General features: G+C 39.8%; 2 protein-coding genes across 2 annotated transcripts in view; both read left to right on the forward strand.

Moving 5' to 3' along the window:
- The window catches only part of LOC135072716 (muscle-specific protein 300 kDa), a 46,249-nt gene extending 28,594 nt beyond the window's left edge, over positions 1-17,655 (forward strand). The window contains exons 17-25 of the mRNA XM_063966743.1: positions 99-2,549; positions 9,569-9,701; positions 10,218-10,390; positions 10,801-10,952; positions 15,590-16,382; positions 16,451-16,609; positions 16,681-16,893; positions 16,963-17,238; positions 17,443-17,655. Coding sequence (XP_063822813.1) covers positions 99-2,549; positions 9,569-9,701; positions 10,218-10,390; positions 10,801-10,952; positions 15,590-16,382; positions 16,451-16,609; positions 16,681-16,893; positions 16,963-17,238; positions 17,443-17,556 — 4,464 coding nt within the window. The 3' untranslated portion in view covers positions 17,557-17,655. The remainder of the gene's footprint in view (positions 1-98; positions 2,550-9,568; positions 9,702-10,217; positions 10,391-10,800; positions 10,953-15,589; positions 16,383-16,450; positions 16,610-16,680; positions 16,894-16,962; positions 17,239-17,442) is intronic.
- An 81-nt stretch (positions 17,656-17,736) lies between these two features.
- Positions 17,737-27,865, forward strand: part of LOC135072846 (titin-like) — a 64,473-nt gene continuing 54,344 nt past the window's right edge. The window contains exon 1 of the mRNA XM_063966887.1: positions 17,737-27,750. Within this exon, the coding sequence (XP_063822957.1) occupies positions 17,737-27,750 (10,014 nt within the window). The remainder of the gene's footprint in view (positions 27,751-27,865) is intronic.

The raw sequence follows: 27,865 nt of genomic DNA on the forward strand, positions 1-27,865 counted from the left end.
ATTATTAAATTATCATTTTTATTCTTCTTACCAAAACATATTATTATAAAAAAGAGCTTACTATTAAATAATAAACTAATCGTTTGTATTATTTTTAGATGAAATCCGTGGAGCGAAGGTATAACGACATCGCAAAACGCATACAACGTAAATTGCACATGCTTGAAATCACATACAAAGCGATTGATGGAACGAAGAGCGAAGTCAACGCACAGAATGAATGGATGCAAAAAGAAATTGACAACATATTACACCCGGAACCATTAAGCTACGACAGCAAGTCAGCTAAAGAGCGTCAGAAGCAGATTGCAAACTTGTTGAAAGAAACCGATGGAAAGAAAACTGTCATTGACTCGTTAGAAAAGAAAGTCAGTACCATTCAGGCTGAGCTGGAACCATCGGAACAAATGCAATTAGAGTCTGAACTATCTGAATTAGCATCTAAGCAAAAGCAACTGGCTTCTTTGATCAAACAGGAAATTGAAAGATTAGGTGGCTGTACTGAGGACAGGAAGAAACTAGAAAATGATATCGAAAAAGCTAAGAACTGGCTGAAAGCAAAACTTGCAGAGATCAAAAAGTTAGGTGGACCAGTACCATTGGAAGCTGCAAAGGTAGAAAAAGAAATTGCCGTACACAAGAAACACCAAGGTGAACTCTCAGACTTCCACAATGACATTCTAGCTGAAGTTATGCGTCAAGGTAACGCAGTATCCAAAGACTGCTCACCTGAAGATCGCACTAAACTACAAGCTATTTTAGAAGATTTGAACAAGACCTACACTTCTGCTAAAGTAGATATTGATGATAAATTGTCGGCATTGAACAAACTTTTGCAAGGAAGAAATGAGTTCGAGGCTGATGTTGCTAAGTGTCAGAGCTGGCTCAATGAAGCTGAAGTTGCTGCTACTCCTGAACTTAGAACTACAAGTCTACAATTATTAGAAGAACAGCTAGCCAAGTTTGAGAAACTAAGTAAGGAGGCAGTAGATGTCGATAAGAACATATCGAAAATCAAAGACAAATCAAAAGATATTATGGAGACATTATCAGACTCTAACAAACTACAACTTAAGGAACAAGTCAACATACTCTCAGATAAGTTTGCAAGAATCAACGCCATCATCAATGACAAGAAGAACATCTTACTTAAACATATCAAGGAGTACAAAGACGCAGCTGCTAAGATTGCTGCTGCACTCGAATTCCTCAATGAAATTCAGAACAAACTCAAAGCTCTTAATAAACCTATTGGAAGCAAAGTAGAAGATGTGATTCCTATTATTCAAGCGTATGAATCAATACTTGCTGATCTCAAAAAGAACAAAGCTATGCTCAAAGAATTACAAGGTGGAAATCTACATGATCTACAAGATATTCTTACACAACAAGACGATTTAATGGACACTATTGAAGATCAGATATCTAAATTGAAACAACTGTTGCTACTGCGTGAACAATTCTTTGCTCTTGTTAAAGAAATTGAAGAGTTCATTGCTAAGTACACTGACCTTACAGCTGAAATTGAGAAATCAAATGATACACTTGACGAGAAAATTAAGCGGTACGATGACATCATACTTAAAATTCAAGGCTGTGAGGCTTTGTTGGCCACGGCTACAGACAAGGGTCAACAAATTGCCGCCGAAGGTACTGTGATCGATAGGAATAACATAACAGAACTACTCCAGTCATTGAAACAACAGCTTCTAACTCTGAGAAGGACCGTGGAATCAAAACGGCAAGAACATGAAAGAGCTGCAGCGGAACATAAGAAACTGGCTTCAGATCTGGCTGAAATACTGCAACAACTTCACGACAGTGAGTCCGCTGTGCATTCGCGACCACTTCTTAATAGAGACGTTGCGAGTGTCGACAAGAAGCTTGTAGAACATGCTACGCTAGCTAAGAACATGCAAGCTTGCTTAGACAAGTTCACTAAGATCACAGATATTATCAAGAATGACGACGGCATTCCTGGATCGTTGCTGGAAATGGTATCTGAAGGCAACTCTCTGAAGACGTCACTGCCCGCTGAACTGGCTAACAGGGAAAAATACCTGCAAGATAACAAGAAGAACCGACAGCAGTACTTACAGTTAGTCGAAAAATTAAACATCTGGGTGAACGAAGCGAATATTCGCCTCGACATGGGCAAGAACGGAACAGACTTTGAAAATATCGAGGCAGATCTTGAGGAACACAAGTCATTCTTCAACACTTCTGAGCCAGAAATGAAGGATTTGGTCGGGAAACGTATGCAGGACATCGTTGATAAGATCTGGCCGTCTCTTGCGACACCCGAGCAGGAAGAGTTGTCTAAAGACCACCAGAAACACAACCAACTTCTGAAGAACACTTTGAATTCCGCGAAGTCGAGACAAGCGCAGCTGGAGCAGGACCTGGAGATCTGGAAGGACTTCTGCCAGCTGGTGGAGAAGATCAAGGCGATCCTGGACAAGAACGACATCGAGGATGAAGCCGTCACGACCGTCGACGAGCTCAGGGTCCACCTGGAGAACTTGAACCGCGCGAAGAATGATTTAGAGGTGAGTAGTAGTTAGAGTGACTTTTGTTGCATTTTTATTTTATATTTTAATGATGACGTTTTCAAGCAAAATTGTGTTTAGCAGATTGGTAGTTTAACGTCTCTGAATGTCCCACGAAATTATTAATGAATATTAGTCCAGAAAATAATCTCTAGCCGTTCTACTTATCCATGAGGCCGTTACGCCTGCATTAGAGAAACGTAAACAAAATTTGCATTTAGCTGTAATTGAATAAGTAGATAAAAATTGATCACACATGTATTAGCAAATGCAAGACAATCGTATTAACGATTAAGACGAAAAAGACAGGTAATTAGGCAAAACTTATTGATAACAAAAACACATAAACACATTTATCCCTCGCGGAATCTGAACCCGCAATCACAGAGTTGTAGCCAACTACGTAAACCAGCCTCCAGGTTGGTATTATTTAATCACGAGAAATTATTTTTCATTTCTAAAAACTGGTTTCTGAATTATTATCTTAATGATTTTTTTAGATTAAAGCTCATGCAAGTACCTATGTTAATTACATCTTTAGTCGATTAACGGCGAGTTTTAAATTAACTTTCAAGTATCAAGAAAAATAATACCGTATATGCGTTGAATTAATTGCTCCATACAGAATCATAATTTAAAATCAGTGCGTATCTAGTTAACTGTACGTTATTATAAACATGTATCGCCAACATGATATTCAAGAAAGTTAGAGAAAAACACTTAACATGGACAAAAGTTGTAACTTTCTTTCTGAGAAGTGTATTTTCATGTAGCTTTGTATTATGAGTATGTTTCATGCAAATTTTATTATAAGTAAAGCTATACAAATGCATTGTTTAGCTATCATTAAGAAACTAGTTTCTGCCCGAGGTTCCACTCTGTAGCCTTTAGGTCTTTCACTTCTTCACAGTTCTTAACACGCAATATGTGATCAAAAATACTTTATTTACTTACTCTCCAAAAGCCTATAATCTATTTTTTATTGATAGGTAAAAAAATCATCAAAAAAGCAAGATATATTGATAGAGTTCAATATTATGATCTCTACATAAAGTATGAAAATAAAGAAAAACTCTAAACGTCTATTTACAATTGGAATAAAAAAAATATCACGATTCATTGAGTCAAGGTAAATTAATATAACTGAACATTCATAAATACCATTCTACTTATTGATAAAAAACTGACCAAGTCCGAATTAATATTAACGTGCATAGGTTTCCGTCCATTTCAAAAAAGGATTTAGAAATTATTGTACTAAAATGAAAGCTATGTTGTTCCATAGTTATGAATAAACTTATCCCTAAAGCGAGGTTTAGACTTGCAATAAAACTTGCGGAAGTTGTCTTCCGCAAGCTGTCACCGCAGTGTAAATCTGTGACAAGCCAACTTCTGCAAGATTTACACAGTGGTGACAGCTTGCGGAAGTCAACTTCTGCAAGTTTTATTGCTAGTCTAAACCTCGCTTTAAAACTTGTCTGTTCTGTCACATCACATTGCCAGTCATACGTTAGTTCCGTTTATCAAATTTTTACGGAACCCTAAGAGGGATTTAATATCTTTAGATATCTGTTGTTATCATCGCGACCAATAATTATAATGATGTCATAATATTACTACGTCATTTAAGGGCAATTAACTAAAAAAAAATTTTTATTTAATATTACAAAACGTGGTTTTTCACTATAATCTATAAATATTAAAAATATTTTAAATAACTTGTATCAATCGATAGTTTGAGATGCGAATCCTTAACGCTAGAAAATATTAATAATTAAAAAGATTACAGTGAAATTCGTTCCAATACTTAGTCAATAGCATCAAACTACCTATTAATTACAGGTACCAATTTTAACCAGTTCGTACATGCGTAATGTAGAGTTTTAATATACTTTTTACAATAAAAATCGTCTTGAAAAGCGGCGACCTTCAGTGCACCTAGCTAGGCAATTGTTCAGTCTATTTTAGCGCATATCCTTACTAGGTTAACGCACCCGCAGACTGGTTAAGGTGACGCCTCCGCAGTTTTTTAATCGCGATGTGATTAATTACTAATTTATTAGTATTTAGAGGAATTCTTAAGATGACATCACAGTTCGTACGTTCGTAATTTTTATTGGTATTAACAACGCTAAATAATTTGGCATCATCAGTTGTTGTAATAGCTTATAATTTGTATCTGACTTGTTGGCGACTGTGCCTACTGCACCTTGGAAGTTTAATTTTTTTAGAAAATCTGAAGAAGATCGTTAATGGCTTAAATAAATAAAGATCTCACCAATGAGAACCTAGTTATTTCAGCGTAGAGCCCTTTCCTAGATTACATCGGCTTGTAAGCAAACAGATCCATAGTTCCACACATAATTTAATATAATTTCAAATAGGCTTAGGGGACAGTTCCCGACTGTACTAAAAATATTTCCTCCAAAATCTGATGTTAGATACTTACTTACTCAGGTTGTGTATATGTTTACGTATGATTGAGGTATTTATAAAGATGGTACTCATATTGAAATTACCTTTTTTGTCACAGCTATTAAATTCTTGTGTGGAGACAATAAACCCATTATTATACCGAATATCGTCCCTGTATTTCCATATTCATGCTGTGAATCGACAAATTCGACGAGTGACGTCACAATTTGAAATTCAAAGCAACTCGCTACTACTTTAGCATAATGTATTCGGTTAAGTTTAACGAAAGCAGGATAATTCTGTTTAATCTAGCAATAACATTTAACGGTCATTGACTCGGATAATTTACTCAAATTGTTACAAAGTAAAAGTTTCATTTCCAAGTTGTCCGACAAGTATGAAATCAATTAGGTCAATGCATCGTTATTTATTTAACCCGGTATTACGTGCATAATCGATTCATGCAACAAATTATTTTAATAACATAGGTAACTAATGTTATAATAAAAATAATTATGACATAAACGCTAAATTAGAATGTTAATGATATTCTAAAAATAAATAAGGATTCCTTTGCTTTATCTACTTAATTCCAAGTACAAGAGAGCTTTTTAGAATATCACGATTAGTTGAGAAATAGATTAATGGTTTGTCTTTGTAGACAGTCGATTCAACGACCATGTAGAGAAGTCAGTAAAAATAATTGCAATGTTTATTTCTTTTTGGTACGTTTTTAGGATTGAAGTAACCTAATTTCTTTCAACAAACGGCCATTGCATAGAATAGGTACTTTATAAAGTTAATAGATATAACCCCAAGTGTTTACGAACGATTCTACTGTCAGGATTAACTTTGGAGGGTACGTCTGTCATTGAAATGACTGCCCTCAAACCATTGCCTCTCTCGTTTCATGAATCAGCAGCCCATTAACTCCTAACCGGCAAATTGGTATCATGTTTATTATCACTCGGCACCCGCGAGTGGTTCGCCTTAACTGGTGATGTCACGCTCGGTGCGCCCGCGCACTCGCGTACCGTCCCTCGCAGGAGACCAACGCAATGAGCACCGAACGTACCAACCTGTTTATTTATTTTCATCTATTATTGTACAAGTGCGGAATCCACGTGACCACTTAGATTTATTAATTTTTCCTAATTTACTTTTAGTATAGTTTGTTTGTTTATTTAGTTTTAGTTGAACAGTAACCATTCCGCGAAAGAGGAAGGTGAGTGCGGATCCGAAATCGTTTTCACAAAAAGTTCGCTCGGTTTGGTGAACGGTGTTTTTGGATTCAGTTTACCGGTGTCTTTTTATCTAAAGGACCGATGCTTTGTCAGATATACTTTATCGTTTAAATGTCGGTTTATTTTTGTTTTCCTCTAAATGTAAACCTCAAAGTTTTTGGGTTTCCCATACTATTTATTTAAATGAATGTAGGATTCAGGAAAACAATAACAATTGTACCTATTGAATACTAATTTCATTCGGTTAGTAACGAAAGCGAAGCTCAAAAAACAAGTGAAAAAATAATATTTTGTTGTGCAATAATTCTGAGAGCAATAGAAAAACACACAAACATCGACATAGTTGGGTGCACTTAATTCAAAAATAAACAGTACCGCTTTTATTTACGATTTCTTATGTTGTATTTGATTTTAAACTTAATTGACAACATAAGGAGTAAAAAGTGCAGATTTAATTTACTACTCCAAAACATCAAATCGCGTGCGCCCGCGCCTCTCTGCAGTCACGAACGCTTTTCAATCGTAACCTATTTTTTCGCTGAATGTTTTCGGTTTATTGGTCGCCATTTTGGTCTTAAAGCCAGTTAGTCACGACGATACACCGGGAGGCTGAATGTTGCACAGTGTTCATCGACAAACGGCCTCAGAGCACGAAAGAAAACTTTATAAAATCGCACTTAACGAACTAGTAAAACGAGCAACTAGCAGACTATAAACACGCAATCGATTTAAAAAAGATACCCAGTAAAATACTGGTCACTCTCACTAAGTACTGATTGACCAGAAAAAGTGCATCACTAATAATTCAGTTAGTATAAATAGAATACTTGAATCAATAACAATAACAGAGTCCTGACTCAATTAACATGACGATACCTTTTTCAAGGTTAAAAAATATGCCAACATGTTTACTAGAAGAACTTTATATTATTATGTATTTACTTACTCCAAAAAACTGAAATATAATAAAATAAATGACAATGACTATGTAATTAATGCGCATTAAATAACATTAGTTTCAATTAAAAGTTGTTATCATCAGTAGCAACCATCAACAATAAATGTATGTGTTCGATCTCAAATATACCGCGCCTGAAATATTGGCATAACATACAAATACTGGAGTGAAAATAATCTGCAATCTACAGTTATCAGGGTGCTATCAGTCGCCGGTTTATGGCGCTGATAACATTGTAAACACTGCCAGCAATTGCATTTTGATGAAATCTAATAGGCACTTAGAAACACTGGGAAAACTTTTGATTGTAATTTTAATCGGTGAGAAAAATCAGACGTAAGAAGAAGAAGTCGTAAGAGGCTAACAACTAATTTTCTTAAGAATATTGCCAAAAGATAAATAGGTACTCATAACAAAAACAAAATTGAAAAATGTAGAGTCGGTCTACGCTACTAAAATAGGTACAAACGGGTCTCACGTACGTCACTCATCAAAAACGACTCCGTGATTCCACTACAAATGTGTTTGCTCTTGTGTAATAAGTTTAAATTGTCAAAACCCCATCGTCTCGTGAGTTCCGCTTGAGTCTGAATGATGACTTCATAGCATTACCATCGCTAGTTCAGTATCAAGGTCACGGCGAACGAGCTAGTAGTAACTTAACGTCAGCATGCTAAGTTACATTATGAGGGGACATTTTAGACGTTAGAACTTAGAACTGCCATTAAGTAGATTTATTTTTATTACTCCATTACAAAAAAATCCTCTACGAGAAGTTTAAATTATTAAATATCTAAAACCTCCCACTTACATTAAAAATTAAGAAATTAATTCTACTTCCATCAATATTCTGTGCTGACATTGTCGATGACTTAATAATCAGGGTCCGTAACGATGAAATCATATATGTAAAATAAAGTATCGATGTAGTCCCGTGACCTTTCCACGAGTATGTAAAGCAAGGAGGAAATTGTGGAAAGGATGCCAAAACCTCAATGTTAACTTGTCTCGCAACCTTCGCATTAAGTCAAAAATTCTTGACCCTGAAGCAATGGTACTTTATCAATTACATATTTGCAATAATAATTTGCTCTTGTAATACTAATATGAATTATTATGTTGAAATCGCAAACAAATTGACTGGGTTGATGTGCAAGTTTTTCAAGCGATGCTCAAACATCAATTGCAACTTGAATAGCTGTGCTTGAATCTCTATTTAAAAAAACAGGCTTATCTCAATTCTTGTACACTTTTTCCTTGTTTCCAGACCTGTTCCATTTCAGGCCCCAGTCTCTTACAATCTGTTGTTACTCTCATAATTCATCACATCAGTCTCCACTGCAGGAGCACGATTCCCTGCTAACTGGCCTCTATTTTGATCTTTACTTCCCATGTTGGCTAAGCTAGTTGAGAAGGCTCTAATAAATTGTGGTCTTTTCTTTTAGATTGTAGTGAAAATATGTATATGTTACGGTTAATGTGATAAATGTGAAAATTATGAATAATCGCCGGTTATTATGAATAATTACCTCATGATTTGGTAAATGTGATTAATATGAGGTCATTTATGTGTGTATAAAACTAAATAGGCGGCTTAGGGGTGGCCCAAGGGCCACCCTCGCCGCACCTTAACCTATTTTTCACTTAAAACAAAACATTATGTTATGGGCATCATGGAAAAGTAATATTATGCAAGAAACATTCCAAACTCATTATGTCAAATTATATTAATAAATGATATCAAAACGTTCAAAAATTTTGGCTGTACAAGAGCACGTACACAAGATGTTGTTCTCTTTTCAACCGACTTCAAAAAAGGAGGAGGTTCTCAATTCGACCCGTATGTTTTTTTTTTTTCTATGTTTGTTACGCGATAACTCCGCCAATTATGAACCGATTTGAACAAATCTTTTTTCGGCGTATAGGTAATACCTCAAGGGTGGTCCCATTTAAATTTAATAATAGAAAAAACAACCCCCAAGGGTGGAAAATTGGGGATGAACTTTTTTATACGCAATATCTCCGCCGATTATAAATCAATTTGAACGATTATTTTTTTGTTGAATAGGTATTATCAAAAGGGTGGTTTCATGCGAATTTGAAGAAAATATTTCACCCCTAAGGGTGGAAAATTGGGGATGAACTTTTTTATACGCAATATTTTTAATTTTTAGTTTTTTTTGTGTTCACGCATTTGAAGTCGGTTTTATTTTTTTAAACAGGTAATTATATGATATTTGTTAGTACTAAGGTTGAATTATTAAATAATCACTGTTAAATGTTATTCATTTATCACTTTTACCGCCACTGTCGGTAATTATTCATAATAACCGGTTATTATTCATAATTTTCAATTTATCACATTAACCGTAACATATACATGTTTCTCTTTCTTCCACCAGAACCAGCAGCCGCTCTTGGACGTGCTCCGAGAGCGGGCGCGCGAACTCGGCAGCGCCGCCGACGCGGCCAGCGGGGAGAGGGTCGAGCAGAAGACCAGGGAGCTAGCTGACAGATGGAACGTTGCTTCGGAAGGTTGGTACATCTCCAGTACTAGTCGAAAGGTGGAGCGAGAGAATCAGTTGGTCTAGGCAGCTAGATACCGCATTTGAACTATTCAATCCTCAAATTAGTGAGATGGTACTCTACATTCAGAATTTTTTTTCTTGCCCTAATCGGGTATACGGTACCTTTCCCTCCTTTGTCTCATTGTCTTCCCAGAAACTCTTAAACAGCCTTTATTTTGGCTTTTATAAGCCTGGCCCTCTGTAAAGTTCCAGGAATGTTATTTTATCATGAAATTGATAACAACATTAATTTATCAACTTTATGGTTTAGGCCACACTGTCTTTTATCAGTATGCACGCAATTAAAATAAGTTATGTATTCATCTTGCATGAAAAATTTAAGTGTCGTAGGTACTGCAGTAAGTTTGCAATAAAAACAATCAAGTGTATCAATCAATAACTTCTTAGTTCTTCCAGACCAAAATTCAATATGACAGCTTCACTAAGATTTTCTTTGCGATTAACATCTTCAACTTGGCATCAGGTCTTGCCAAACGCGCGGCCATCGCCGAGCACCAGCTACAACGCTGGAGCCAGCTCCTGGACGTGCAGAGGAGCCTGGCCGCCGGCATCACCGCCGCCTCCGACCGCTTAAGGCAGCTTGACGCTACCCCCAGCACTAGGAGGAAGGCACTCGACTCCAGACATGCTTTGCAGGTATTTATGGTTGCAGGTTTACAGTCTTCATTTATGTTTACGTTTCTGTTTTGATCAAATTGCAGGAGATTGATGAAAGTTTGTTCCTAAAACAGGGTTGTTTACAATTTTCAGGAATTCTGTTTCAGGTTTCTTGTACTGCCATTTTTGAAAACTTTACCGTTTTAATTTACCATATTTGTGTGAACTAATTTAGGTATACTTTTAATATTCTTGCTGTATTTCAGTTTCATTGTTTATCAACATGTGATAAGCGTCCAATTTTCAACCAATTTGTGGTATTTGCTATGCAAAAGTGCAACTCATAAGCACATGTCACAGATACACTATCGTATCAAACGATATCTTATCAATGTGGCGCCTTCTTAATTGTGAAATTACAAGAATCGAGCGTGTTTTGTTTTGAACAGGAGCTGCAGAGCGATGTGGAAAGCCTGGAAGAGTCCAAGGACGAACTTCTGGAACACGCCGATTTCATTGTGGCCTTCCTGAAGAGCCACTCTGGACAGGCTGCAGAAGACACGGACGCCACTGTCAAGGAACTCGTGGAAGCATATGAAAAGTAAGTGCCGATTACTTGGTGTTAATCTGATTGTGTACATTTCTGTGTGACTTTTAGCAGGATACCTTCCGCGAAATATTTGCGTGATGTGAACTTTTAGCGCGTTAGTTCGATCGGCTAAGTTTTATATTTACTGATTCAATATTTAATTTTACGAATGATAGGTATAACGTTCACTTTTCTTGAGTTAAACGAAACCGGTTTACGGAATACGGAAATGGCTCTGACCTACTGGCAATACAATAAGACACCGAAGATGATATGGGATCGCTTCCAAAACATGGCGGAAGCGAGCGAAAACAAAAGTGAAGCCCTCCCGCAGTCGCCATAACATTGACGTCACGTGTTTTAGTTTTAACCGGACAGATACTATCTCGATTTCTCGATTTAATTGAGCGTAGCCAATGGCTAGACGGTCACATTTGCATTCAAAACATTTCAGCTTAGAATGTGCGCGCAAATATTTCACTTTCAACGATTTTCTGATGACTTTTCGACTTAATGTACGGCTGGCAAGCTGTCAACCAGCTGACAGCATTGACGGACACCTTCACAACAAAATGAAAACCCACTGACCTGATAAATTAAGGCGCCAAATTACCTAACTCGCCGAAATGTTCGCACCTCGTCATCGATGGAAATACGCATGCCAATAAAATTTGGCCGTCAGCCTGTATTTCCGCCGATTCGAAATACCAAACAAAAATCATTTAAACGGACTGGATAGTATAAATCATTTAAAGACAAGTCAATGTAAACCAGCAAGAAAAATATCACGAGCCAAGAATGACGAATTCTTAAAACAAATCTAATTCGGCTTCCAAAACTATTCTGTTTTATGAACCAATCGTAAACCAAACTCAGCCTTGGAACTTCGGATGTATGTCGACGAGTCTTCATTGTTATCTGTTCTACTGGTTTTTGTTGTTACATAACATTATACAGAGTTATATGAGATAAAATACTTGCGGGGCACTGAAAAAATTGACAAGTGATGTGCATAGCTTGGTTAGCGGTTGCTTTTCCGAGTTAATTAGTTTATTTTTAATTTTTGAGTTCAGAAATACTCGAAACCAGCCAGCAAAAATGTTCACGTCGACGACAAAATTTTTATTTCGAACATAAAAATTCTTCACGAGCAACATTTATTTCACAAGCTGATTCCGGCTTTAGAGTCCGATTTGTAAGGGTCATATTGCCGTGCCGAATTTGGAGACTCCCTATACGGCTGGTGAATTAATTTGATTGTGGTGAATGGTATTTTGGACTTTGTTGGGCTCAGGATAAGGGTTATTGTGCGTTTGAGTGGAAGTAGTGAAGTCATCGAGTAATTGGTTGTGTCAGCCGCGTATGGCGCGGTCAAGGGCGGCGTCTACCGCGGCGTCGGAGACTTAATTGGCAACTTGTTCGGTGCACCAACTTGGAGACGTGGGAAATGGAAAAAAGAAACTCTTTTCTCGAACCTTACTGCACTGTGTGAATGAGTGTAATTAACTTCAGAATAATATCACGACTCTATGTATAGTGAATTAGGTGCGAAGCTATTACGAAATTCAGGAAATAAAGTTTTAAGAATAAAAAAAAGCAATTTGTCATGACACCAACGAAGAGTCCGCTCATTTATTTTAAAGGACATTATTCTAGGAACATGACGTTGGTACATGCTTCAATCGTGAAATCATCGGTAAAAATATCAAACGGAAAATAAGATTTGATTTTTTTCGATGTTGATGTCACATCTGTGGTGAAAGAATTTGCGCTGTAACACAATGGGATAGAGTTTAATTTAAGTGTAATTTTAAGGTACCTCATTCCTATTCCTATGTCACAGGCTTACGTAATGGGGTGACGAATTATTTCAAATAGTTCTATGGCTGCATATCTAATAAAAATGAAACAATGGTCATAATAAACTCATGTGTTTCCGCTTGGCCTTGGGACGTGTATTCCAGTGGTTTATTTCTGTAGTAATGAGAACGATTTTGCGGTTAATTACATGGAAACACTTTAGGAAGCGAACGCGTGTAGCGTGACCGGCGAATCTCTATAATTGGGTTTCAGCTTAAAAAAGTAATTTATGTCGACGAAACTCAAAGTGATAATTCATCCGACAAGACCACAATTAAATTAAATAATATTTTTCTCAGTAAGTTGGCGGATTTACTTTTTTTACACGTGGCACCCTGATGCAAGTATCTAATCCAAATTAAAATACAATATTTTGTAACTGGTTTTTCTTCATAAATCTTTTAGGGAACAATTTTACAAACATGAATAAGGATGCACAAATATATTTAGCTGAAGAAGTCGTGCCTTTAAAAATGTCACTCGTGTAGGGAAACAATTTTTACAAAACCGGTTTGGAAGTCAAAATGTTACTGGGGCAAAATGTAGAGCCACGGACAAATATTAAAGTAATTTAATGTCTCCGACGGGGGTCTTTAATAAAGTACCCAATATTGTGTCACCTTTGGAGGTGTGACATTTGCAGAAAAAATCTTAGGGCGGTAATATTTCTGACGCGACAGTTTTAATTTCTGCATAGCATTATGCAGCGATTCGCTATTCCAAAAAACGCTGAGGCGAAGCGATTTCGGAATCACAACTGTCACGTTTGAGAAATTATTTAAGGGGGGCTGGTATTGTTTCCAGAACTTTCTTATCGTGTGGGAATTTTAATGAAAGTTACCGGGATAATTCCCGCGTCTGTTTTCCCAGTGACGGCACATCTCTAGCGGGCATCTATTTCGGTTAATCAACTTGAGGGCGGTGATGTCATAGAGTTCCCCGCAGGAAACAGCAATGGCGTATTGTGTGCAGATACCAATATTTCACTGGGCTTGCTCTGGCACGCATTATCTAAAATACCTTTACCTATTTATTTATCGAATTAATTAATTAGATACCTACAGTAAATTAATAAAGGTATTTATTTCTGCCAATCACAATGCGGTTTAAAATTATGGATATATTAAAGACAGGAGTGCAGTGAAATCAAATTATAATAATGCTACATAATATATTATTTTTATTCTTTACCATGTACCTATTACTACGTAAGTAAACGCATTATTTAATGCAACGCGAAAGTTTAAAATTAATTAAATAAAACAACTTTTAATGTCTCCTGAAAGATATCACAGAACAAAATTCACCTACAATAGGTAATCTAGCTACAAGAATGATTCGTTGCAAAAAATGCATGTAAAATGCATTTTTAAAAATATTTTTAATAGAACATTTTACAAAACCTTAAGATCTGTAAAACGTAACAGCCCTTCAGCCCTAAAGACATAGGTCGAGTTCCGACCTACCCGACGCCATATCATTATTCAGCAAAATAATCAATCGGCGCATCGACTTGACAACATCGAGAACACCCTACCGGCGCTATCGATTATTTTAAAAATAAACTTTGCCTCTCGCAAAATATGGCTGAAATTCATGCGGCAGGCGACCCAGACGACCGGCAGGGCACGGGGGACGTGTAATCGTTATTCAAACTGGCAGACCACTATTTCCAAGCCGGTCGCGCATGCGCGCTCCGCGCTTTATAGGTCAGGGCCTCCCAGTCTGCACTGGAACCCGGCTTCGCACTGGGATATACTTAGCACTTACGCCATCTTAAAGTCTACGAATTATAGATTTTTCCACAAAAAGGACACCGGAAAAGTACGCAATGTGCGAAAGTGCGCCGCGCTCAGTGTTTCGAGCTCGCGCCGGTGACACGCGTGCTTCGCCGGGCCCCCGCGGCGCTCCCGAAGCCGGCCCCGAAGTCGGGCTCGAAAGATAAACGCTCTGCATCACCTCTGCACAAAATAAGGAAACTGGGACGTGCCTGCGTCGCGGTCCAGCGGCGAAACTCACACATGTTTTATAATCTCGCTGAATTATGTGATACGAATGTGAATGTGCCTACGTGTGTCTCGGACCGATGAGTCACGGACTTAGATATATTTCGGTGGATTCAACGATTGCAAACTTTTGTAAGATCTTTGTATCTTTACAATGCGTAGTTTTTGGCAGCGATCCCTTCGAATGTTTACTTTGCCGTTTAGCTCAGAACTCGCGGCGCCGGCCGGCCATGCCTGCCGCACATTAGCGCATGTCATTCATTTATGTTGCGCAATACCCACGATCGGCTCTCGTCCGCTCCGTGGAGGATTCATTATTACTTTATAACTTCATAACCGCGTAAGTTCAGCGTTAAGTAAGTGCGTGCTCGAGACAAGGTCGCGCCCGCCGCGCAATGCCATCCGTCAGTCGTGTGTGCAAAACGTAAACACTCGCCGGCATATGCACCGAAAAAACTTGCGGTCTGATGTCACCGTGCAAACATTAGAACGTGGAATTTAAAATTAGATGCGTCCAGCGAATCTATCGAGAACGGTTCATTGAGCGACGGGCGGGCGCCGCGAGCGGAGCGCCGCAAGCGAACGAGCACGAACGAAAAGGTACAGGCGCGCCACTGGCCGCGGCGACCTTGCGCCGTCACGGACTCGCGGCGCCGCGTCACGCCGCGCCGGATTATTTTCGTCGCAGTTTGGCAGCTCTGCCTCACGCGTGCGCCCCGACTTCCACACTTGCACACAACACGCCGCAAACTCTACGCTCTAACGCTTTTCTTTCTATTGCAGATTGCGACAGACAATAGCGGCGAGGCTCGCGGAAATCGACAAGATTGTTTCTGATTTCGACCGAGTGTCGGAGAAGATAGACGAACTCCGGCAGTTGATCGAAGTCTCCATTGCTAAAGTCAAGACTTTCTACGTATTCGGCGAGGACGAAACGGAAGGCGTGCGCGCATTAACCAAAGAAGTATCCGATTTGGTCGAGCGCACCAAGAATTTCACCGAGGAGAGCAGGAAGCAATACGGCGGATCGGCGCCAGCTGACGTAGCGCAGGAGTTGTCAGCTTTGGAATTATCTTCGGAGGCGTTGGCCGCGGCGATGGAAGAAAAGGAAAGGGAATGGAAGCGTGCGCGCACAGCTCGCTCCGAGTACGCCACGGACGTCGAAGACGTCCAGGCGTGGATCAAGGCAGCCGAGCTGACCGCGCGAGATCGCACATCGCCGCCGGAGCCCTACAGAGAGCGCCTCGTGGCGACCAGATCTGAAGTGCCAAACGTCGCCGACCGTGTTGAGCGTCTGACGCGCAACGCGCGCGCTATCGTAGAAGGCAGCCGCGACGCCGGCGAGAGGCACCTGGTGCAGTCCACTGTCTCCGCGCTCACGGAACAGTTCGCGGCCGTGTGCAGCGAGCTGGAGGCGCGGCAGGCCGCCATCGAGGACGCCTGCGACGCCGTGGCTCGCTTCCTCGCGCTACTAGAGAAAGTCCTGCTTTGGGTCGAGACACAACGTGCATTCCTAGCGCGGCCACTCCCATTGGCCGACTTGCAGGAGGCGCAACAGAAACAGACTGAATATGGGGTAAGGCACCGGCTCACTGGTAAGCTGTGACTTAGGTGATTCATTCACTAATAAAATTTTGTTTTCAGAACGCGCTCAAGAGTTGCAAGCAGCAAGCCAAAAACTTAGCGGACATGGCCAAAGAAATAGAGGCAATCGAACGCGTAACGAGTCCGGGAGACCTCCCATCGAGGCTCGAGGCGGCCGAGAACGCCACCGTCGACGTCGAGAAGAGACTCGCGAAGACCGTCAGTATATCCACCTCGATCGATCCCGATCCGAGAGGCGCATTCGTGCTGACTTCCTTTTCTTTTCGCAGAACGGCCTGCTCCAGGAGCTCGCAGAGGAGTGGGAGAGATGTGAGAAGAAGCTGAAAGACGCCGGCCACTGGCTCGAGGCGACCGCGCGGACGCTCGAGATGCCGCAGAACGCGAAGAAGCCCCTGCGCGACCGCCTCGCCCTGCGGGAGAAGCTCATAAACGACATCTCCACGCAAAAAACAAAGATCTCGTACGCCGTCGAGAAACTGAACGTGAGTATTTTCAGGTCGGGGAGGGCGCCGTTATCGTAAGGCGGCAGGCTAACCGTGGCTCGGTTGCAGGTGCACTTCGGGCCGGACGGCGTGGCGGCGGGGTCGCGCGGGCCCGAGGGCGTGGAGGCGAGCGCGCGCGCGCTGGCGGCGTCGCTGGACGCGCTGAGCGCCAGCACGGGCGCGCAGACGGCGGCGCTGGCGGCGGCGCTTGCACAAGTGGAGGCGTACTGCGCGGACGTGGGCCGCCTGCGGGCGCAGCTGCTGCAGGCCGAGCAGCTCCTGCGCCACGCCGCGCAGCCGCACTACGCGCCGCGCGAGCCCGAGCGCGCCCAGCAGCAGCAACAGGTGAGCCCCTCACTCCTCGTCACGAACTCACCGACACCAGCAGTAGGTGGCTAGCGAGCGTTCTAGTTTTGTTTATTGTCGACGGATCACTGTACATTACTCACAGGCCGCGCACTCGTACAGATTATTTATTTCGTTCTTTTTTTTTGTTCTCCTTCTCTTCCCCCACCTCGCACTAACACGTCGATCGATATCCTCTGTCAGGAGTGTCGAGAGAGAGTCAAGTCGCTCCAGAGTAAGATTCAGGCGCGCAACGAGCGAATCAAGCTTCTAGTCCAGCGCGGGAGTCCGGACTCGGACCCGCTCCGGGACGCGTAGTCCGCGTTCGGCCTCTATTCCTATTTTTAATTTGTAATATTTTTTAATGATAATAACTGTCGTATTTATGTATCGATTAAACGTATTCGACGCACCGCAGCCACCGTCGTTTCCTTTCATCATCCCGCTTCGATCGCCCGCGTCATTGACAGTCTCCTTTGACCCTATTGTAAATTATGAATGTCCGTACTTGCGTATCAGGAAATCGCCCGGCGTATCGAAGAGCTGACTCGAGCTATCTACGAGCTGGACCCGTACTTCGTGATGGCGGCCCCGGGCGGCGCGGCGGCGGACGAGCGCGTGGCAACTCTGAGCATGCTCGTGTCGAGCGGCACCAGCGCCCGCGCCGCCCGCCGCGCGCGCTCGCCGCAGCGCCGGCGCGCCGCCAGCCCCGCCTGGCTGCTGGCCGGCACCACCTACGCCGAGATAGTCAGAGGCTGCGGCTCGCGATCCAGCTCGATCGGATCTAGACAACCCAGCGCTCAGAGGCAACCCAGCGCACAGAGACCGGACAGCGCTCAGAGGGACCCCAGTGCACAGACGCAACTCAGCGCCCAGGCGCAACCCAGTGCCCAGAGGCAACCGAGCGCCCAGAGACAACCTAGCTCCCAAAGGCCACCGAGTGCCCAGAGGCAGCCGAGCTCCCAGATAGCGACCCCAGAACCCGAACCGAAACAAAAAATTGATTGGAACTTGCTTATGGATGTGGACACTCGCCCGAGTGATGACTTTAGTGTTACCGTGCAGTGTGACCCACCGGACGACGAGCCCGGTGGATATAGTGAGACTCGCGTGTGCGACCTCAGTGAAAGTGAACCGTGTGTGTGGGACAACAAGAAAATGTATGCGTCTTCTGTTGTCCCCGTGGATTGCCATGAAGTGCCCGGATATGACGTAGGGAAGCCTGGTATTGAAGTGTTTAATGAGCCATTTGTAAACTTGGACGTGCAAACAGTTCAAGACGTAGGGGACTCACCGTCACGAACTGTTGTCGAATTAAGTCCACCGGAAAGGGATCAGAGGTCTGCTAGCCCTGCGACGAAATATCGGTCACAAGATTTATCGTACGCAGAGATACTGGCATTGGGCTTGCGAAAACAATCTAAAAGCCACAGTGTCATGTCATTGCCAAAGCCACAAGTTGCACAAGTGGAGTTAGTCAAAGAAATCATTGTAGAATGCGTTGAAAAGACTCCGGTTCAAAATCCAGAGCCAAGAATTGAGCGTTTAGATTCATCATCTAGAATAAAACCAGAACGGCCGGATAAACCGTTCCAACGCAGTCGCTCTAGAGACATGCCCCGACAGCGCCGTGCGCCTGAAAAGCGACCAACCAAGGCACATGACGTGCAAACCTTGAAGAAAAAGAAAACCTCAAAAAAGGTTATAGAAGTTCAAGACTTTGAAGATGCTCCTGAATTCGAGCAATCTATTGAAATAACACCTACTTCAATTCCGGCTAAAATACATGAAAAAGAAAGCGTTGAATCTTTTAGTAAAGAAGTTACGAAAAAAATTCAACATAGCGCTACTGTAGTTGAAACAATTACAGAAATAGTAACAGTTGATGATTTGAAATCAGAAGCTTTGGAAGCGGACTCTGAACGCAAAAAGTCTAAGAAAAAGAGTAAATCTAAGAAAAATAAGCCAGCTGAAGATGAAATTCTAAAAGCGCTTAAAGAAATTGAAGAAATCGATAAGACCAAGAAGAAAAGAGGCAAAGAAGCTATTGAAGTTCCGCCTACTAACATAAATGTTAAAGACGATAAATCACTTGCGTCCAAAGCAGATACAACTCAAAAAGATGTTCAGAAAAAGAAGAAAAAAGGGCCTAAACAAGCGACTGACAGCAAGCTAAACATATTGTCCACTGAACCCATATCTGTCATCGAAGAGCAATCAAAAGAACATCTCAAAGATGACAAATACGAAACTAGCGCTGATAAAACAGTAGAAACAGAAGGAGAACAATTAATTTCTGTTTTGTCGCACGAAGTTGTGAAGAATATTTGTGATAATATCGAGTCAACAGCTGATACTATCATTACACAACAAGAAGACCATGTAGGTCAAGAAGATAATGTGCTTGGAGAAGAAAACAAAACTGCCTCTTTACCAAAAGATAAATTGCACGACATTATCGATGTTGAGAAGGATAAATCTTCATCACTAAAGAAAAAGAAAAATAAAGACAAACAAAAACATTCAGGTTCAACTAAATCAGAACCAGAAGACACAATAAAAATTGTAAGTCACAATTTAACTGAATCTGAAAACACATTGCCACAAACTGAAGAAAAACTAAAGAAAAAGAAAAAAGTCAAGAAATCTGACAAAATTCCAGAACAAGTTTTATTCGAAACAACAGATACGGTTGACATTCCTTTGGTGGAAGACATTAAAACGATTGAACCAATAGTGCTTGAAATACCTACCGTTGTTGAACAAGTGGAAGAATTTACACCTGTGCCAAAGACACAAAAGAAAACAAAAACGCCAGAACGTATAATCCCTGGAACAATGGACTTAAGAAATAAAGATTTAGAAGATTTAGACAAAGAGCAACATATTGATGAAGTTAAAGTACAGAAAAAGAAAAAGACTAAAAAACCCAAAGTTACTGACGATGAAGTAGAAAGAGCTTTACGTGAAATAGAACAGTCTGAGACATCTAAGAAAAAACCGAAAGATAAGGGGAAGCATAAAGATAGCAAGCACAAAATAGCTAAAGGAGAATCCACCATTCAAAAAGATGTTCAAGTGCCCGATAAAGCTCAGTCTGAAACACAAAGTAAGGAAGAAGAATCAACTGTCAGTAATATCGTTAGCGATGCTATTCCCAAAAAGGTGATAACTATGGACTGGAATGCTTTGATAGCTGAAGAAGAAGGTATTTCTGAACCAGTTATGGAACCTATTGAACAACACGACACAACAGGTTTAGAAACAACCTATGAAACGCAACAAATTGCTACTGAAGTGACGATACTACAAGAAACCAATGAGGATATGGATAAAAATAAAATCAAATTGGATGATATTCCAATTGCTGAGACAATTGTTGAGGACAGCAAAAAAGATTTTGCAGATATTAATACCAGCACTAGTTATCAACGAAGAGATTCAAAACAACAAGAGAAAAAACAAGAGACTTCATCTGCAATATCTAGTCCTTCAAGTGAACAAAATAATAATGACAAATTTTTCTCATCGGAAGATCATAAGCGTGGTTCAATCAATATCGTAGAGGAAGTTACTCGATATGAACCGATAACTAAAGACATTGAAACGCGTACAATTTACCTAATTACGCATGAAGAAAAGAAACTACCACCAATAAGAACAGTCAAGGTTTTCAGCAGCAAAAGTAATTCATTAGAGGAACCTTCTCTTACGGATGATACCGTGTCAAACGTTACTGAGGAAAAAACTAGTGACCTAACTACTGAAGAAAAGGTGAATATTTCTGAAAATGTTGATATCACATCAACAATGGTCAGTGAAGCCTTTATATCATCTGAAAAACAATTTGAAGAATTGACTGGAATAAATAAGCAGCCAAGTGATGTCGAACTATCCAAAGATGATTATGAAAACATTCGTATTGAAGAAAAGGAAACAACAGAAATAATCAATACTAAACCAAATGAACCAGAAAATGTTCTTGAATCGCAACAGAGTGAAAACATTGAAATTGAAAGAATCGAAACAAATATACCGATTTCTTCAACTGATAATTTAATTGATGAAAAATATCCGTCAGAAGAGCACTTGATAGAAGAACCACAGGTAACGAGAAATGCTCCAGAGGATCTGCAAGACGTTTTGGAAGAAGCTATATTTGGATCAGTTCAAGATCGTAAAAAGACGAATGCAAAAGAAACATGTGACATTCCTTACCAGCAACTAATAGAAGAAGTAAAGACTTATTCACTTGACTTAGATATGAATAAGTTGGATTATAGTTATCATGAATTTATAACAAAGGAAAAAGAGAACATAAAACCTAATCAAACCATGACTACCGACAAAGAGCCAAATAAACAGTGTTCACCTGAAGAAAGTGAAAAGGATATTCTAAAACCATCTGTAGCTATCACTGATGAGATCAAGAGCTATATTTCTGACCAAAATGATAATAAAAAAACAAGCTATCACGAAATACGAGATGCAGAACTTATTTATGGCACCACAATAAAAGAAAAAATAATCAGTCAACCTTCACACCCTGAAGAAGTAGTATTGGGTGATAGTGAAAATGTTACACTGGCACCAGTAGTGAAGGATACACAGCTCAGTGAAGTTGAAAAAGAGCCTTCACTAGAAAACATACAGGGTCAAGGAGTTCCAAAGGAAGAAGTGTTGAGAATCAGTTATCATGAAATAAAGGATGCTGAAAAGATTTTAGCTCAAACTGAAACAAGAGATAATGATACGAACAATAAAACAGAATTGTCACCGGAAAAACTTCAAACTGTTCTTATTGAAACTCAAGAATCTAAAGTTAAAGACGAACAAATTGAAAGTGTTCCTGAACAAAAAGTAACTCAACCTGAACTTCAAGACACAGAAAAACTTTTACCTGTCGCAGAATCTTCAGAAGTTTTGCAAAGTGAAAAGATTACTAAAAATCTAGAAGAATCTTTGAAAGAAACTACAGCAGAAGAAATACTTTTGCAGTCTGTTTCACAAAAAATATGTGAAACCGTTACAGATAGTAACAGATTTATACAAAATGAGAAAAAACAAATGATTGATGAAGTAGATTTCAGTCAGGGACCTACAGATGATGTGCCTTCTGTGACCCACCCAGTAAGTGCACTACCAATAAAAGATGATGAAACTCTTGATACCAAAATAATAACACATAAAGAGCATGATATAAAAGTCATTTATCACGAAACTCCACGGCAAAACTATCATGAGATAGTAGACGCTGAAAAATTATTCGCAAACTTATTAACTGTGCAAAATATTATTCAGACAGAAGTCGCTGAAACGAAGCAAGTCGAAGATGATTCTATTTCTGTACTGGAAAAAGAAGATGAAAATTTGGAATTAGACGTTAGTAAAGGAGAAGTTCCGACTTTAGCACAAGAACAAGTACAAGCGAATCAGCAAATAAATGAAACGTCAAAAACAACAATTATCACCAGAACTTCTTCTAAAGAAAACTCACCTGTTATGCACGACATCTTACAGGACGAACAAGAAACAAATGAGATAATTACAGATAATCAAATTGAAGCACATGTGGCAGATGAAGTCAACGAGTCTCCTGAGACCGTTAATGTTCAACCCAGGCAAGAAGCAAATATCTATGAAGTGCCTTCATACAATTATAATGAATTACGAGATGCTGAAATCATATTTGCTCGTACGCAGGTTCAACCTGAAAACTTAAACCTTGTGTCTGAGGAAGAACCTGCAAATGATACGGCAATATTACAGCAAGAAGAAACGGTTATAGAACAAGATAATAAAGTTATTTCGGAAGATTTGATTCAATATGAAGATAAATCTGAAACGACTGATGAATCAAACCTAACGGAACAGAAAGTGTTTGAACCTATGCGTCACAGTTACAATGAAATACAAGATGCTGAAAATAAACTGGCGTTACTCTTGACAAAGAAAGTTAAGAGTATCGACGAACCGTGCATATCTCAGGAAATTACAACGGAAAACTTGGAAGATGAAACACGGGTGTTAATGACAGATGCAACTGTTGAGCATAACATTGATGAAGTTTCTTCTGACAGTATCATCTCACAAACTAGTGATTGTGAGAAACCGACTTTAGAAGAAACCATCTCAACTGACAAAATCGATAAATATGATGCACCTGCTGCTCTCTCTTTAGAGACTCCGTCTTTGCCTAGTATTGAAAATTCATTTGAAGTTGATGACCTTGATAATACTCCCATACCCGTGGTGTATGGCACCTCTGAAGACAAAAACGAAGAATTAGTCACGGATGTTCCTATTACGCCCATTTCACCAGTAGAAATGGAAGATATACAATCATTGGAAGAAGAGATAAGTATTCTAGATGAAGTAACAGAAAAACCAGAGTTACTGGAAAACGTTGAAGAACGACTGACGCCCACTTTACAAGAAGAATCCAAGATAGTACAACAATCAGAGGAGAAGCTAAACATTTTGGATAGAGAAGATACGCAAGTAACTGAACAACCTATACCACCAGAAAATATTGAAGAGCAACTGTTAACAGTTTCACAAATACAATCAGAGTCAATAGAACAAACGAAAGACGAAATATTGACTCCAAACAAAGAAGTTACGGAAGTAACGGAAAGATCACAAACACCAGAAATCATTGAAAAACAGCTGACACCTCTAACACAAATAGAAACGGAGGTAATAAAGTTGTTAGAAAAAGAGATAAATGTCCCAGACAAAGAAGTGATAGAAAAAGCACAAACACCAGAAGACATTGTAAAACAATCTATGCCCGAGTCACAAGTAGAATCCGAGGTTATAATACCATCGGGAGAAGAAATAAATATTGCGGACACTAAAGCTACGCAATTAACGGAAACACCAAAAACACCCGACAATATTGTAGAACAATTAATTATTGAGCCCGCAGTCATAACTGACAGTAGGGTTGAAAACCTTCCCTTAACAGTTTCTCATAAAGATATAAACATAACAGAACAAAATGTACAAGAAATATCCACTCAAGAATTCATAAGCACAGAACAAGAAACTTTAACTCGAGAGTCGCAAGAAGGAATCATGGTTGTCTTCGACGAGCAATCTCCAAAGCCTAATACTATCTCGGCGGAATTCATTCATAGCGAATTATTACACAAAACTGATAATCAATCTATTCCAATGACTGCCATGCCCAAGCCTGATACCGCAATAATTAATAAGACAATTGAGGTTCAATGTACGGACACGCCTATTGAGCCTTCTGAAACTATAAACGAGTTTACTGACATTGTAGATACTAATATCTCTCTAACAGATAATTCACGCCCTGAAAAATCTCCTATACATAGTTTGCATGATCTTCTCCCTGAGATTGATTCCATTCCTGAATTTAAACCATCTTATTCAAACACTATACTGTATTCAAAATTATCGGCTGATGCACCAGAATTTACACCATCTTATATGTACCAAAAACCTGTAACGAGTCCTGTGTCTCAAACGATAGCACCTGAAACACAAGTTGAAGATGTGACTACTGTTGAGAAAACGGAAAATAAAGAAATAATTGAAATCTTGTCTACAACACCTCAGACATCGTATTCTTCTGTCTTACAAACCAAGAAGGAAAAGACATCGCCTGAAACTGTTGTCAAGTCAGAAGAAATTGTACACCATGAACCAACTTCAGATGTGGTAGTCAAAGAGACTATTCCTGAAAAAAGCAAACGCAACAAAAAGAAGAAAAAGAAAGACGACAAGAAGGATATTCCTGTAATTCCTGATCAACAATCAGCTCCAGTACCGCTTGAATCGAGTTCATTAACAACAGAACCTGTTAATGTTTGGTTAAAAGCTGCAGAAGATGGAAAGTCTTATGCTGAAGTTGTTGCAGAAGGATTGGTTGTTGAAGAAAGAGAAACGATTCAACAAACTATAGAAAAGTCATACCCACCTGTAGTTGAACCAGAATTTGAGGAGCAAATAGAAGAAATAGTGAAAGAAGTAGATATATCACTTCCAGAAGAGGATCACGGTATAGGCTCTTGGGCCAAGATAGTTGCGGCAAGCCGACCTACTCCAGAGCGAATACAAACAGAGGTTTTCAAACACCCCGACACTCAATCAGTAATACGACCACCTGTTATAATGGTTGACGAGTCAAATCCAGAACCACATAGACCAGAAATTGAAGTAGATGCTGATGGTTTCATAACTGTGGAACATAGGCATAGGCGGTCTCGATCTAGATCTAGAGATAACAGATCCCAGTCAACATCCAAAACGCCGCATGTGACTGAAACTCGTGATAAATCAGAGAATAGATTTGACGCTCTTACAAGCACCCTAAAACCTGATGATTTGGAACCCAGTCAAGGTACCTCAACAGAAGTTGAGAAACAACAACCAAAGAAAGAGAAAGGAAGAAAAAGTCGAGCATCGAAGTCAAAAGAAAAAGAAGTTAAGCCTAAAGTGCCAGAAATAGTTCCAGATATACCAGATGAAGATAAACAACCACAGAAAAAAGACAAAAAGAAACGGTCATCTAAATCTACAGAGAAAAATAAAAAACCAGAAGAAAAAGATACCAAAATCATCAACGATGACGACAAAGTGAAGCAAATTGACGTGGTACAAGAACCTCAAGTATCGGAAGAGAAAAAGAAGAAGAAAAAGAAGGACAAAAAATTTGTCACAAGTACTGAAAAACCCGCAGACACAGCGTCTCCGGACATTTTGTCCTCCACTTTGCCAACAAAAGAAGAGATTGAACTTAAATCAAAACCAGAAATTGAAATAAAACAAGAAATTGAAACAAATCCAGAAATTGAAACAAAACAAGAAATTGAAACAAAACCAGAAATTGAAACAAACCCAGAAATTGAAACAAAGCCAGAAATTGCCACAAAACTAGAAATTGCAAGCAAACCAGAAACTGCAACAAAACCAGAAATTGCAACAAAACCAGAAGTTGAAAGAAAAACAGAAAGTAAAATATTATTCAAGTCTCTTGAATCACCTGTTTCCACTCCTGAATCAATGCATACACCTATTAAAGACAGACTATTCTCAGAAGCGCAGTTCTGGAAGGATGATGTAAGTAACTTGGACGATCTATCAAGTCTTTCAAAGGTTCTTCCTGTTGATGAACAGCAGTTATTAGGAAACACGACTGAAATAATAAAACCAGAAATGACAGACATGCCTGATATTGAAAAAGTCACTGAAAGTGATATTCCTGAAGATAAGGTTACTGTCCCTGAATTTGTTGATATTCAAGAAAAAATACAATCATCTGAAACTACCCAAAACTTACACGAATCAGAGAATAAAATAACAGAAGAACAGTCTCTTGAGAACAAAATGGCTGATTTACAAAGAGAAATTGAGGAAATGCTATTACCTGAAAATGACTCTTCGCAAATTAGCGATGGTACTCCAAAAGAATTAACCGATGTTCAATGCTCGATAGACTACCCACTTGATGAAGTTTTAGACAGCATAACACCTTCACTTGCATCCCCAGATCCAGAAGATGAATTATCGTTTGAAACAAAAGAACCTGCTCAAGACATTTCATCTTATGACCGAGTTATAGAACACGAGCAAATATTACAAATAGAAGAAGATTTGGACACTAAACATATTAGTGTGAGCATGATTGATTCGATACTCAGTGAAGCTGATCCTATAATAAATATACGACAAGTTTTAGGAATTAAAGAAACAGGAATAACAGAAATCTCTGGCACATTAAGTGAAGTGCAAAACGTAAAAGATGATACAGTACAATCTCCTACACATGTATTAGATAATTTGGATGTAACGGAATCATTTGACACTGCACCTACTAACATTGAACCGAATAATACTAACGAATCATTTTTAAAATCCGAAAACTTCTGGATCAACAAACACGTAGTCGATGACGCGGAAAAGTTAGGCGCCGAGCTTAAATCTTCTGCAATAACTGATGACTCTGCGAATATAACACAATCTATTCCTAGCCCAGAACCCGAACCAGTAGTTGATGATTTACGTAGCTTTGAGGAAAATGTTGTTTTGGATAACTCATTCTGGCCTGAAAAACACGTTTATCACGACGCTGAATGTCAATATTTCCTTAAAATGGCTAATAAACCTAAAGAATCATCTCCAGTTAGGACAGAAATAGAAAACAAAGATGAAAACGATAAAGATAAAGACCCAGGAGGCAGTTCCGGTCATTCCTCTGAAACAGAAGAACCAAAAGACCCTTGTAGTTCTCCCTTCGATTCCAACTACATGTCCATGGACTTGCCCGGTGGCATATGTAGTTGGAAAGACCATAGTTCCTATTTAAGCTTAGAAACGCCGACTGACTCGCTGACGGGTCTACCGAGCGAGGCCTCGCCGCGAGTAGGCCCTGACACCCGGGAGGATATACTAACCACCACACCTCTAGAACCAGTCACCCCACCCCCACCCCGACAGGAGCCAGCGGCAGAGGAAGCGCCTCCGAGGAGAGCCAAGGTGACTGACCGCCAGGCGTATTGTACAATTTTACTCTTAATTTATGTTTGGCATGACATTATTACTAAATTCTTAATTTCACTTATTACAAGACTCTGTATCGTGAAGTGTCGTA

Source organism: Ostrinia nubilalis, chromosome 6, assembly GCF_963855985.1.
Source record: "Ostrinia nubilalis chromosome 6, ilOstNubi1.1, whole genome shotgun sequence".
Taxonomy (NCBI): domain Eukaryota; kingdom Metazoa; phylum Arthropoda; class Insecta; order Lepidoptera; family Crambidae; genus Ostrinia; species Ostrinia nubilalis.